The sequence below is a fragment of the Chroicocephalus ridibundus genome, chromosome 5 (genome assembly GCF_963924245.1).
Source record: "Chroicocephalus ridibundus chromosome 5, bChrRid1.1, whole genome shotgun sequence".
Lineage (NCBI taxonomy): Eukaryota > Metazoa > Chordata > Aves > Charadriiformes > Laridae > Chroicocephalus > Chroicocephalus ridibundus.
Window position 1 is genome coordinate 69,864,733 of NC_086288.1, and position 13,627 is coordinate 69,878,359.

General features: G+C 38.8%; 1 protein-coding gene across 1 annotated transcript in view; it reads right to left on the minus strand.

Annotated features, from left to right (window-relative positions):
* Positions 1–8,449: 8,449 nt before the first annotated feature.
* The window catches only part of GABRG1 (gamma-aminobutyric acid type A receptor subunit gamma1), a 58,017-nt gene continuing 52,839 nt past the window's right edge, over positions 8,450–13,627 (minus strand). The window contains exon 9 of the mRNA XM_063336784.1: positions 8,450–12,533. Within this exon, the coding sequence (XP_063192854.1) occupies positions 12,255–12,533 (279 nt within the window). The 3' untranslated portion in view covers positions 8,450–12,254. The remainder of the gene's footprint in view (positions 12,534–13,627) is intronic.

Below are 13,627 nucleotides of genomic sequence, written 5' to 3' on the forward strand. Positions count from 1 at the left end.
GTTTTATCAGCTCCATGAGTAGCGTTATTGACATCTTACAGACAGAAACTGAGGCACAGGGAAAATACTATCTCAAATAAAACAGAAAATATTTCCGTCACGCAGATTCAGTGGTAGAACAGGGAAAGGAGGACCTTAAAAGTCCAAATCTGAAGGCTCATATCTAACCTTTGATTAATGCTCTGAGCACAGCCCCCAGCATCAATCTTTAGTGAGGGTTTCCCGTAGTGGTCTCTAAATAACAGTTACGAGCAGGGAAATGAGGTTAGTATGGAGGTACCAGTGTCCCTGCTAGTTTATCCATTGCTGGTAAGAAGCTTAATAAAGTATCTGAACTTTTTCCAGGTTATCCATCTTAACATGCCATAGGAACAAAGCATTCAAGAACCCAACCAGCTTTGAAGACGTTTCTGCTGAGAGCTCAGTGAGCCCAACAGCAGGGCCATGTAAGAACGTCCCAAACAGAAATCTTTCTCAAGGACGTTTTGTCCTTTTTGTCTTTTGACATCCTTAAGAGAGTGCTAGGAAAGATCTGCTGCTTATTTACCATTTCTTGTCAGATGACTTCACACCAGACAGAAATCTCTGAGGGGTTCTTCAGACAGCAGGAGGCTGATGTACTGCATCATCAGACTGCTGCTGGTGTGAGGGGCAGAAAGGTCTTGTTTCCTATGTCAGCGTCACTTTCACAACTATCATCTCTCACCTTCCACACTTCGCGTGTGTGAATGTGTGAATTAACCCAGGACTAAACAGAAAATGAGAAAATGAAGGTGCAGAAGAAGGTAAAAGGATGGACGGTACAGTGGACGTTCAGGAAGACACAATGATTTCTAATGCAAGGAAAAGAACCAGGCATCAGATTTGCTGAGGAAAGTCATGAGAAGATGGTAGCCGATAGCTCTAAATAAGGAGAAGCGTGGGGAAACATGAGGTGGTGTTTCTCACGTGAGAAAACAGAACAGCAGCAGCTAACCTGACACAATCCATCAGGGTCTGGTAACAGGTGATGAGAATTTTCAGTTACCAATATATACCTAACATTAGCTAGTCGTGTCTGAAAGCTGTTACCATATGCTGGCTGCTCACCGGCCTGTGTGGAATGACTTCAGTGCTCACGGTCCCCTTCCCAAAAGAGAGGTGAGAGCACCACAGAAGTCACCCTTGCCCAGGGCAGCTGCGCTGGTGGGCGGGGGACGTGAGGACCAGGTTAGTCCCTCACAACAAGCCACAGTGCAGGACCTTAGGGCAGGAGAGGCAGCGCAGAGACAGCTTTACCTAGTACTTTGGAAAGTAGTAGCGGTTGCTTCTTTTTGACTAGGATTGTTAAATATCCACGGGTTTCGTTTGGACACTTTGACCTCCTAATCCACGTTTTAAAAGAGCTCTTCAATTTTCCACTGCAGGTATTATTAGCAAACAATAATATTGGATATTGCTAAGAAATATTTATTTATAATGAATTCTGTTCACTAACTGTTCCAAAGTAAAACCTAGCATTAGATATTGCTAAGATAAAGTAGTTGGGAACTCTCAAAAATATACTGCCTTATTCTGGTTCGTCACTGATATTTAGTAACTTCAGTCAGGAAGTATTGTGCCCGCCCCAAGTCTTAGCAGTCTTGGTTTTGTAGAAAATAATATACTTTGGCTTGTCAATGAGAAATGAATTCATTTTAGCTCCTTGCAGGCATGTATTGCTGAAATTCACCCTACTGACAGTAACAAAGAAAAATATTTACCTTAAAAATATAGATGACGGATTTTACTTTGAAGTCTGTATATAAAGGGCTTGCCTAATTCCCTCATTCATCACCTACTTCAATACCGTGGAAGCTAGAGGCTTGATTCTTTTGAGCTAAAAAGCCATTCAAAACATTATTCTCTCACAGGTTTGGTGTTATGAAATACCACAGTTCATTGTACCATCTGTGCAATGGTGAGGACATCAACAATCTAAAAGAAAAAGATAAATAGATTCTATTATACGTTAAGTAACGTTAATAATTTAAGTAACAGCTGGCAAGACATAATACCGGAGGTAGTTACTAGGGAGAAAAGAACACACAATGCCAAAGGGAATGCAGGTGTTGCTGGGATCCCTGACTTTAATCTGAAAAGGATGTATAAGAGGCTGCAGAAATTTGTGGCATTTTACAGAATTCTGAGATTCTTAAAGAATTTTGACTCCTTTCCCAGAGTTTTTATGTTAACTGCATCCCTCTTTCATCACCTTTCCACGCTCTGTTTAGAACGAATTAAAAACATTTCCTGGGACTGACCACAGGAGGAAGCTGATGCTTACAGGCAGATCCTCTAGTGGGCCAGCGAGGCCAGAGAACAAAATGTATTTGAAGAAAATAATGAGTGATTTTTCCCCTGGATATTTGCTTTCAGCGTGAGCCCGGCCCCTTGCCCCCTGGCACATCTAATAGAAACTTACAACCTTTTCGAAAATGACAAACAAGACAAAGAAGAGGGAGCCACACATTGTGGCCGTGAGAGATCCTGGAAGGAGGAGAGAGGGATTAGCCAAGCACCAGCCCTGGCAGAAGTGAAGGGGTTGGGAGGGAGAGCAGGATCACTCCTCTTGGCAGTAACGAGCAGGAGATCTTTCATTAGCTCGCTGCTATAAAACCAGCCCCGCCTGATAAAAGTGACATTTTAGCTCCAGAGCTTTACTTCTGTGAGATGACTGATGTTCTATTTACATTATTATTTCAGGAAGGAGAGGGAGTGGCAAGAGGAGAGGAAAGAAGGTGGGGAAGGAAAAATTTTATTACTCTTGGTCAGAGCAGTATACGAGACTGTTTTCACTGGAATCACTATTACCGTCATGGTCCTAAAGGAAAAGAATATATAGCATGTAGAAAATAAATAACATCAGAAAGTAAGTAGCCAGGCACTATTTATTTTTTTCACAGTGTAACCAATCAACTTCACAGCAGATACAGTGAAAACAATGCATTACAACTCCTTTACAAAGTTCAGTGTTGAAACTCTCTTGGTTCTTACCAGTTTAAGAGACATCAGAGCACAAACATCTAACCTGTTAATTTTGCACAGAACACATGGTATTCAATGGTGGGGTTTTTGTTTATTTTTAATTTTTTAAGAGTATGGCTTTCAGAGTTTTACATTTAGAAGATCACAGGCCGCATCTCAGAAACATCTGTATGAACCATGCACCAGGGTGCAAGCACATTTCCATTCAATGCACAAGGACTAGTGCGACACTTACATGAAAATCCAGCAGACATTAACATTCACAGTACAGTCATGAGCTATAAAACCTATCATTCAAACTACTGTTAGTCTTCTCCTGGCAAGAGGTTTCTGATATTTTGTTGTTTTTCTAGAAGTCCTTAAAACCCAGCTCTCTCTCATAGCCTTACTTCAGAAATTCTGTTTTCAAAGCCTTGAGCAGCCAAGCCCCTTCTGATAATGAGGGCCACAAGCACCTCCTTTCTGAGCTTGTTAGTGTTATTTCTGGCATCAGTCTCACAGTCTTATCAGTCCTCAAATAAAATCAGCTTTTAGCAACTGATGTATTCTGCATGAGGTATACTGCTGTAAAAAAAAACACAACAAAACCAACCCCATAGGGTGAAAGCCCTCCATTTGCTTTCATCTCTCCCCAGACCTCAAGAAAATAAAAAAAACAATTAAAAAAAAATAAAAATCCTACAGGCAAGAGAGAACAAAAGGCTAGAAAATTTTAGCCTTGAACAGTATTTGAACATTCTGCAATATTCTATAGCAATCTAAACTTTACATGTATTTAAAGCCCTATCAGTGATGCCTAGTTACTCACTTTTGGAGTGCATTAAACCGAAAGTTTAAGGGATGATTTTTAGAAAGGACTAAACATTCACGATCAAAAAAGCAGGTCTTTTTCATATATGTTAAACTGCACATTGGAAAATGAGGTATCCAAAAACTAAGGGTATACAAAAAATGTAAAACTCCAAGTCGATCTTTTACCGTGGTAGCAATAAAATTCCTAAAATAAAGAGCAGAATCCATCTACTCCGCAAATACGATCACAGCAACTGCCTCAGCACTGAAGAAATTTGCTCCTACCTTTATCTATAAAACAACTTTTTACCAAAGAGGGAAATTTCATGTTTACCTTCAGTGATATCAATCCCTATCTTCAACCAGAACATTTGTGTTCTCCCTTTCTTCTTCAGCAAAAAGCAGTTAAATTAAAAATTAATCCACAAGACCCATCAAAGGGAGCCATAATTATTTTAAGCTTCTGAACCATTTCTACATTGTAACTGTGCAAATCTAAATGGGTTTATTTAGGACATTTTTGGTCATATTTAGAACATAACATTTATGGGGGGGGGGAAGCATATTAAAATGGCAATCATAACTTCATGTATATGTAAAAAATTTCCTATCTTGCTTTTCAGTCTACGTATGGATATATATACATATGTCTTTGTCATTGCCAATATAATTTCGACCACAGTCACAGCCAAGAGCATCATCTCTGAAGTCTTCTGGTTTAGCCACACTCATTAGTAATGTTGTCAAATATTAAAATAATTATATCAATGTTTCATTCAAACCTGGCACACAGACTTTATCAAAATGGAGAAGCACATAACAATCAATTTAATACCTGCAAATGTTTTAGTTTTGGCATTGCACACAAATGACTATGGTATCTTAAGAGAGGCTGAAGAAGTCATGGCTTAATCACATTAAAAGCCTGTGAGGATACCTTGATGTTTCTAGGTAATTGAATATAATAATGGATGAGTGCATACCAAGGCTATTGGAAAAGTACCAAATAACTGAATAGAACTGTAAATATCAGCACACTTATAATAATAATAGTCCAACTGAGGAGGCTTCTGGAAGGAAAACTGAAATGGAAGAATAAAGTTGCATCAATAGTGTGTATTTTATATATAATCCTTAGAAGCAGCACTGAGAGTTACACAATTTATCTTAATGTTCCGTATGTTTTTCAGTAAGTTATCCACAAGGGCTTTAATAAATAATTTTAAAAGGAACATTTTGATGCACAATATTGCAACCTTGTCCACTGGTGCCAAAACACTATCAAATTAAATGCATGGTATGAACGTTCAATTAGGTAGTTAAAAATATTAGCATTTTTTAAAAACAGAATGAAATAAAAAAGGATGTGCTAGTAAGGAGCAAACTGGGAATCACTGAAACACTGTGTGAACTATAGATGCTGAGACGGAGACTTGCATTAAAAATGTAATTGAATAATGGAACCTCAATATAATAAATACTGAGATACATAAAAAAATCCACAAGTGTTATTTTTAAAAGATATTTAGTTTTTAGACCCTGCATTGTAATTGTTTATAAAACTTCAATGAATGGGAATACAAATTATAGCAGTATTATCTACTTAAGTGGAAACAGCAACTAAGAATAGGTATTAGATTTTTCAAGACAGTAATCACCATGAGACTGCCAGATTCTGATCCCTGTTTCAAGGAAGTATTTATATTCTATAGCAATTTAAGCTGTAAGTAAAAGTATCATAACGCAACCCTTCATGTTCACACAAAAAAATCTAAGCATTCACAGTGGACAACAGTGGGAAATACAAAAGATACTGTGACGATACACAACCCACTGAGATTTTTTTCAGGGACTGATGCGTAAACACAAATTGTATAGTTACACTGGGCCTATGGATATGCAAATGTCCACATTTACCTATCTTGGAAAATCTGAGCCATGGTGCAAGCGCCATCATTGTTCCTGCTCAGCGGCAGAGGGAAGAACATGACATTACCTGTTTAAAATGACCACGACCTGTTTTCTGCCGATTTCACAAGCCAAAAGATTTCTATTTACCATCTTCCTAAGGAGAAAAAACAATTCAAGGGGAAATAGACTTCTGCAGTGAAATAATGACTCATCCTCGCTTCCCGCCCGCAGTAGCTGGTTTTGGGTTTTGTTTTTAAATGTCAAATTGGCAAAAGTAATATATCCTCTGCGGGGGCAGTACTGGTCATCGCTGTTAACCGTCTTCAACCTTTTCAAGTCCAAATGACAAAGCCATCTTAATGCCGCCCTATGGATCTAGTTTGCCTCCTCAGCTGCATCAACTGAAATGCATCAACACTCTTCCAAAGTTTGGTGGCAAGACATGTCATACCTGCAATGCCCAGACAGGGAAACTTCAAGGGGAAACCTTTCCTTTTGAATTCAGCAAGGCTCAAACCATGATGATAAACATCAGTCTGTGAAGCTTAGGAACACGCAAAAGAATGGCTTCCAACCTGAAAAACATCTGAGTCTCAGGTAGGCATGCAGAGATGACGCTACTACAAAGAATTACCAAAGAGAAGCCTTATTCCTGCAAGCAGACTCCTGTCTCTCCTGATCCTGCCAGCTATTGGGACTCAGGCCCTGTTGTCAGTGGCAAAATTGTCCTCATTTACACACACCATACACCTACTCTTCTGAAACTCTTTTCTTGACTAAGACAAGGAAGAACAAGGGAAGAGGAAAAACAAAGCAGAACAGTTTACAGGTCTTTTGTCTTACGTGCCCTGCAGCTCCGAGTAATGTTGCTCCACCATAAGCAAAATTTGCAGGCAAAGGAAGATTTGTCACTGTGAAGGGAAATGAGATTGCCCAGGAATTTTAAAGAATTTTTTTTTTTTCCTTAAAGGGCCATGAAGCTTTTAAGATTTTTTTTTAGAAACAATATATCGCTAGTGGGAAAGAGGACCCACCTATGGAAAAAAGGGCTAGATCTTTAGCCTATTACAGTTTTAGCTAAACTATCTCCATGGGCTGTCTGAGGTTTCCTCTAAAGCATTTGTAGTGCTCTGGCCATCTCAGTGAGATTTACTAGTAAATAACATCAAAAGTTTAGTATTCACTGCCTTTTCACTAGCATCATCACAGATCCAAAAGACAATTCGGAACCCACAATACTGAGCCCTGTGACAAGATTTAGACACCTTGCCGAGGAGTGCAATTAAAACCCTCCCCCTGTACCAGATGGGGAATACATCAGTGCCTCATAACAGGACAGACAGCTCCATGAAACCGCTCCTGTGCAAAGATAAACATCAAGTGCAGGGATGCTTTCCCATCATTCTGGAAGTCACAGTACACATCCATCTTCTGAAGGGAAGCACATACCCTGTTTCAAATTATAGTCTAGCAGGCAGAAATCACCCTTCCTTTCAACCAGAAACTGTTACCAGCCTCCCTGGTCGGTAACCAGCTATCCTAGTTCATGCCTGACATGATCACCATCCACCTTTCCCACTCCCTGAAGGAGAGAGGGGCTCAATGATTGAATGCAGACTGGGTCAGATTTCCATTCCCAAATGTTTGAGCCCTCAAGGGGACTAACAGTGATATAGACACCTGGGCACTAGCTCTTCCCCATTGTCTATTGTACTAAATAATACTCAGTAACTTTAAGAATAGCTACATCATTAATAATAAAAGGAGAAAAAAGATAACCTTTTTCTGATTCAACCCGATTTCTGATCTTCTGTCTGACATTTCACCAGAATGATCATTCAACTGCCTATTGCTCATTCAGTCTGTAATTGATGTATAGGAAATGCACAGTATTATTTTTAATAAAAAAAAATATTTAATTATGTTGCAGGGAAATCAAAAGCATTATCACAGATACCAGTGAGAAACCTATTTACTAAACAGGTCGCTTAGATCCATGACACTGGATTCTGGAATCACTTCCCCTCACGAGCTTTCCTCCCCCATCTCTCCCCTCCTTCCACACCAGCTTTCACCACAGATTCTCAGCGGAATGAAATATGCCCATCATAAGAAGCCATCGCTCTGCCGCTACTCGCAAGCTCCCATCATCTGTCTTGGACCAGAGCAAATGCTCATAGTCTTGTATGGGCAGTCAGATGATCCCACACATCTGGTTGACACATTAACTTACAAAGGAGTAAAATAAAGATAAAATTTTCAGGTTTTGATTCATCTGGCAACATGGCTTTACAACCGCTATTGCTGGCACAAGTGAAGCAGAAGCAAGAGACGACTGAAAAAGGGAGGACAGATCTATTCTTTTCATTGACTTAAACCACTTGGGCAGCAAGCCCATGGCATGAACCAATGCAGAGGCCTTTTCTAAAGCTCAGAGAATATTCTACCTCTCCCTGTGAGTCAGTCTCCCCCACAGCACATTATCTGGGGCGTGTGGACATTCACTGAGCTCTTTCAGAAACAGAAGCACAGCGATTCTTTCTAATTCCTGGCCTTGTATTCTTTAGCTGAGGAATCCTATGTTAGTTTCTATTTTCTACATCTATTATAATGACTACAAAATGCAGTATTATTTCACAAACATAAAAGACCACATTTAATGTATAACTGAGAGAAACTACAATGAATTAAAAAATATTTATATTAACAACTATTTAAAAAAATTAAATCAGACGTTTTTACACTAATTCTCAGGTATTTGGAAACAGTAAGCTGAAATGGTGACTGATGCAATATCTTACATATCTTACTTCAGGCAGATAGATATTTAAATCCAGACTCCTCCTGTTGGGCTTTCAATTCAAAGGTCAAAGGTGTTTACAAATTACAAAGCACAGTTCACACATCAATTTTAAACAAATCTTTTACTACCATAGCAAGTAAGCAACAGAAAATTATAAAAAACATGTTGGAGGTGATTCTCCTTCAAAGTCTTACGCAACCCTATGCCTCTGAATGTCAGAAAACTGGATAAGGTTAAAGCCTTTGAAGCACATCAATATGTGAATATAAAAGCTCATGCTTTGGTTGCACTGCCACTACATGAAACAGATTCATTCAGACACGGAAGACATGCACTGAAGATCAGTGAGGTACAATCATAGACAAAACCTTACCAAAAAATAACACACTGAGCTGTACTCGCTACTAAAACAGACAAGTGGTGAACACTAATACAGAAATATCAAGGAAAAGTCTCTCTTTTTTTTTTTTTTTTTTTTTTTTTGAAAAATACATTTCAGGAGATGCCTAAGATAGGTACTGTATAAAACAGTTTTCCCCAGACTTCCACCGCTTTGCCTTTATGGCAGTTTCTCCCCCTATGTCCTTCTCTTTCAGCGCAAAAAAACTTCTTACTTAAGAGGCCTTGGCTCACATCCTTAATGTTCAATCATTTGAGCTACTGAACACTCATTATTGAAATTAGTGCAAATGAAGCATGTGATAATGGCATCAATTCAGGATAGCATCGCTCTTTATGACAGTACATAAGCACACGCTTTGCTGAATTCTGGTCTAATGACAGTACTGTTTAGGAAACGGTTTAAGCATGTGCTTAAGCAGTAATGGTCAGAATAATATGACTCCAGATACTGTGATGCCAGCTATCAGTAAACGAACTTTTATCCAGGTAGGTTTGAAAAATGACTGCAGCATCTATGTCCAAGTAATTATAGTCTCTGTTTCTTGCCATTTTTTTGATTATCATTTAGATTTCTTGGAATCAAGTGTTTGCATGCAGATTAGAAAGAAAACACATAGGACTAAAATAACACATTTATTACATGCCATGTTACAGTTCACTGCATTTCCATTTCTATTTGCACTCACAGTACTATGGGAAACTGAAATTATTTCATCAGAAACAAATGAAGTACACCGAAAAGTTTGTCAACAGACAGAAGCAAGTGTATCCATAAGCCAAACAGCCATAACATTCAATAGCTTTAATACTCCATTACATTGTTTCATAGAAATTAGAGATGAAAGACTTCTTATCCATCCCTTGCCAATTCAGGATGTTTTCTGTTCTCCAATTCAGTCACTGGAGGCTGATTGGCAACTGACAACCACATGAATAGAAAAAGCTAACTAGATGTGCCAGAGGAGAGCAGGCTGTGAAATTTGTGTTTCCCCTTGTGAAGTGCCAAGTTCTTTCAAGTTCCTTTTGTTTAAAGGTGAATTAATGAAACTCAGGGGCTCACAAAATCTGGGCCTTGTGCTGTATAGTGACCAGGCTGCTTTTCAAGTACACATCCAACATACTGCTGCTGAAGCCACCTTCATCCCTCCTACAGAGGAATGTGTTTAGTGTGCTGTCAAAAAGCATCAAACTGCACTCTGGAATTAAAACTGACACATTTCCATTGTACTGAACATTTTCCGAAAATGAGACTCTGAAGAAACAATACGTTATAGTAGATCAGTGTTGTTAATGATGCTGCACTTCTCCGCTCAGTCTAACAGTCAGAACAAGTTGGTGCTCAGAAAGGTCACGCAACAAATAATGTCAGCCAACCTCAACAGCAGGCTTTCAAATTCTCTCAACCACTTTCATATTTCATCAGCTAAATACTGAAATAAAGTTTGCATTAAAATGGGATCTTGTCTGTCACACTTCCTTCCAGAATCACTGCACATAGTCTTGCGTTCTCTATAAAACTTCGGGGCCTAACACTGCAGTAACATTTCATCTGAAATGTGTACTGCATATCATATCTTATTATGTCTGGTACCAACTAGAATATAAAAATACATTAATCTTTTCTGAGAAATTCAGAGGAGGGAGCACATTCAACAGAAATAATGGGGGAGGGAGGGGTCCTTCATGTATCATTTTCTATTATTAGCCATTAATCATGTCTTTATCTCCAGTACTGAACATCCTTACCTACAGCCAAATGCTAATCCCATTAATCCTCTTTAAAGATCTGTAAGGTCTTCTGTGTAATTCTGACTTTTACTTAATGCATATCTTAATTTTACAGTGATTTTTGCAAGCTCACTTGAGACCAGTTTCTTTTTGAGAAAGGAGGAAAACCTGCACTTTTCCATAATGAAGACAATGGATTTAAAAATAGAAATGAGATACTAAATGCTGCCAGCCAGCAACAGTCAACACAGAGAAGTCAGTCCAGAAAGGCTGCTACTGAAGAATTGCTACGAAGGTGAACAGAAGCTCTGACCACAGAAAGGCTGGAGAACTGGTCCTATGATTTTGCAAGGAATGTATCGCATCTTGGAGAATGATCTGCAATGCATAAGGATTATTTTTACTTCCCCCTACCCCACTAACAGGGCTTTTCCATTAGAAACAAAGAAAGATCAAGGAGGTAATTACACAGCAATCCATAACACGGGTTCAGTAAAATCATACCGTTTGGCTTTGGCTCAGTGAGTAGCACACACAGTATCAAGCAGAATCTACAAAATCATACTGTTTGCAAAGTGGAGCAGGTCACACACTACACTCTTAGGCCTGGACATCTAACACAGTGGCTCTGATTACGACGACTATAGCACTGTTACAGGTTTTCCAAACTCTGATGATACAAATTCTAAGTAAGACTTCTGACTTCTTCTCTGGCCCTGGCCCAGACAAAGGAGCGGGGAATGGGGAGGATGTGAAGAGCATTATGCTTCATGGCCAGAATCTCAGTTAGCCAACATCAGTCTGGTTTCCATGAAATGAGCAAGCAATGGCAGCTGGCTAGGAATTTCTGAAAGTTGTATCCCCCTTGGAGACCTTCAGGGAACTCACAACAGTGAAGTAATGGCAGGTGGAGCACAGACATAAATGTAACCGAAGGTTGAAAGCCAAAAGCCTATATCAATGGTCAGGATAAGACAAGCTCAGAATTACCCTTGGGGTTTTTGTGATATATCCATTTCTTGCTGCTCTAATCTCTGCATTCCGTATAAGTCTGAATGTGATTAATTATGACTTAATCACTCTTTTTAACATACTGCAGAGAACAAATGGCCGGTTGAAAAATAGAAATGTTCCATTTCAACTTTTTAAAATCAGGGATTAATAAAGTCATCACCTTGTGGATGAAATGGATGAGAATAACTAATCCCATTTTATTAAGGCTTTCTCTGTAAAGGTGTAAGAGATGCTACAAAATTCATCTGCATTATCATTCAGGATTAAAATTGAAAGCTTATGTAGAATTGTCCAGTTAAATAACACAGCCTCTTGATTCTACATTTTCTTAGAGCTGGACAAAAATATGTGTGTTCAGGCAAGTTAAGTCTTAGGGATATTTATTTTTAAATTTTCTCTTCAAAGTACCAATATCAGTTCTATAGTTGATCACAAGAGGGAGACTACATCACCATATTTCCTCTCATTGTTTCAAATTTTTGAAGCATCCAAACAATTTGAGTCATTTTGGACCAGCTCTAATTTTTGACTGCTCACTGAAAAGTGTTAATGACTGTTCAATTAGCATTTTTTTCTGAGTTTGTCAAACCTCTGAAATTTATAGATAGAGATATCCAATCCAGTAAACAAGATTGAACAATGCAAAGGCAGTTGGAAAGAAGATTCGAGAATAGGAGTCAATTTTTGCAATACGGATGTGTATTCTTCCTTCTCTCCAAGATCCTGTGCGGCAGTCTTCAAAACAACAAAAGAAGCTAGCACAGTCTTTCCCTTCTAGGCACTCATATCCATAATCATCATCGCGTTCGGGGAGATGATTAATGTTATTAATTGGAATTAGAGTTGATCCAGGTCGAACAGCAATTGCAGGTGGTTTCTTAAGAAAAACAAAAAAGAAAAATACGGTTTTGCGTGTTTTTTCGTCCTTGCATTAAATAATTCCATAGACTTTCCATTGCAACAGCCAATATAAATATCTTCAGTACAACATACGGAACTTCTAATATTAAAGAAAACAGTTTGGGGAGCTTCGTGAATTATGAACTGCTGTATATAATTAGCTCATGCAGGCAAAAGATCAGGAACGATTTTCACCTGCCACAGTGAAAACTGGGTTGTGCTGGGATTTGGGAATAGTGGATAATTAGTTACACAGACAGGGTTAGCTGATCCCATCTACACGACATAAAAGAACATTTTGAAGTCAGCCACAGCTTGACAATTGGGTCACAAGCAAGTCCAAAGGAAGGTTATAAGCATCACTACCAAGGGAATGATGGTTCTGCCATCATTTGGAGTCTTTAGAGCAAGACTGGATGTGTTTCTGGAAGCTACATTTTCACCAAAAATAAAGCTAATGGGATTGGTACAGCAACACTGGTGAAGTTTGAGGGACTGAGACACATGAGACCAGGCTATGTCATCTAACCCTCCGATGTTAAATCCCTAAAAAATATGCCCTGCCTTTAGAAACCAAGACATAAGACTCCTTAGGAAAATGCCATGGAAGGCAGTGAAACTGATTAATTCAGCTCTTACTTCTTTTACTTTCCATGGGCATAACTCAACCCTCTTACAATCTCGTAAAAAACTCAGTGTAATAGATGTTAAGGTTTATAAGTAATTTTCATAGAAAAAAATGTGGGTGCTTTATTGCCCAGTACATATACTGTTTGATATTCCTTTTCTTGTGACTTTTGCCTTTTCATCTTCCTTTTACTTGCACTACCATGGCCCATCTTTCCCTCTTTTATTATTTTGCTTCCACACAGTTCTTCTCTCTTCATCTTTGTTTTCCTGAGTACTTCAAAAAGACATTCTCTCTCTCTATCTGTCCTTTTTTCTCTTTCCAAATCTCATAGCCTTTTTAAACTAATCCATAATCCTTTCTTTCAACCCCCCCACCTTTGGCATCTCTTCTAAAATCTTCAGGCTGAAGACAGGAGTTATGTCAACACTACTCTTACATTG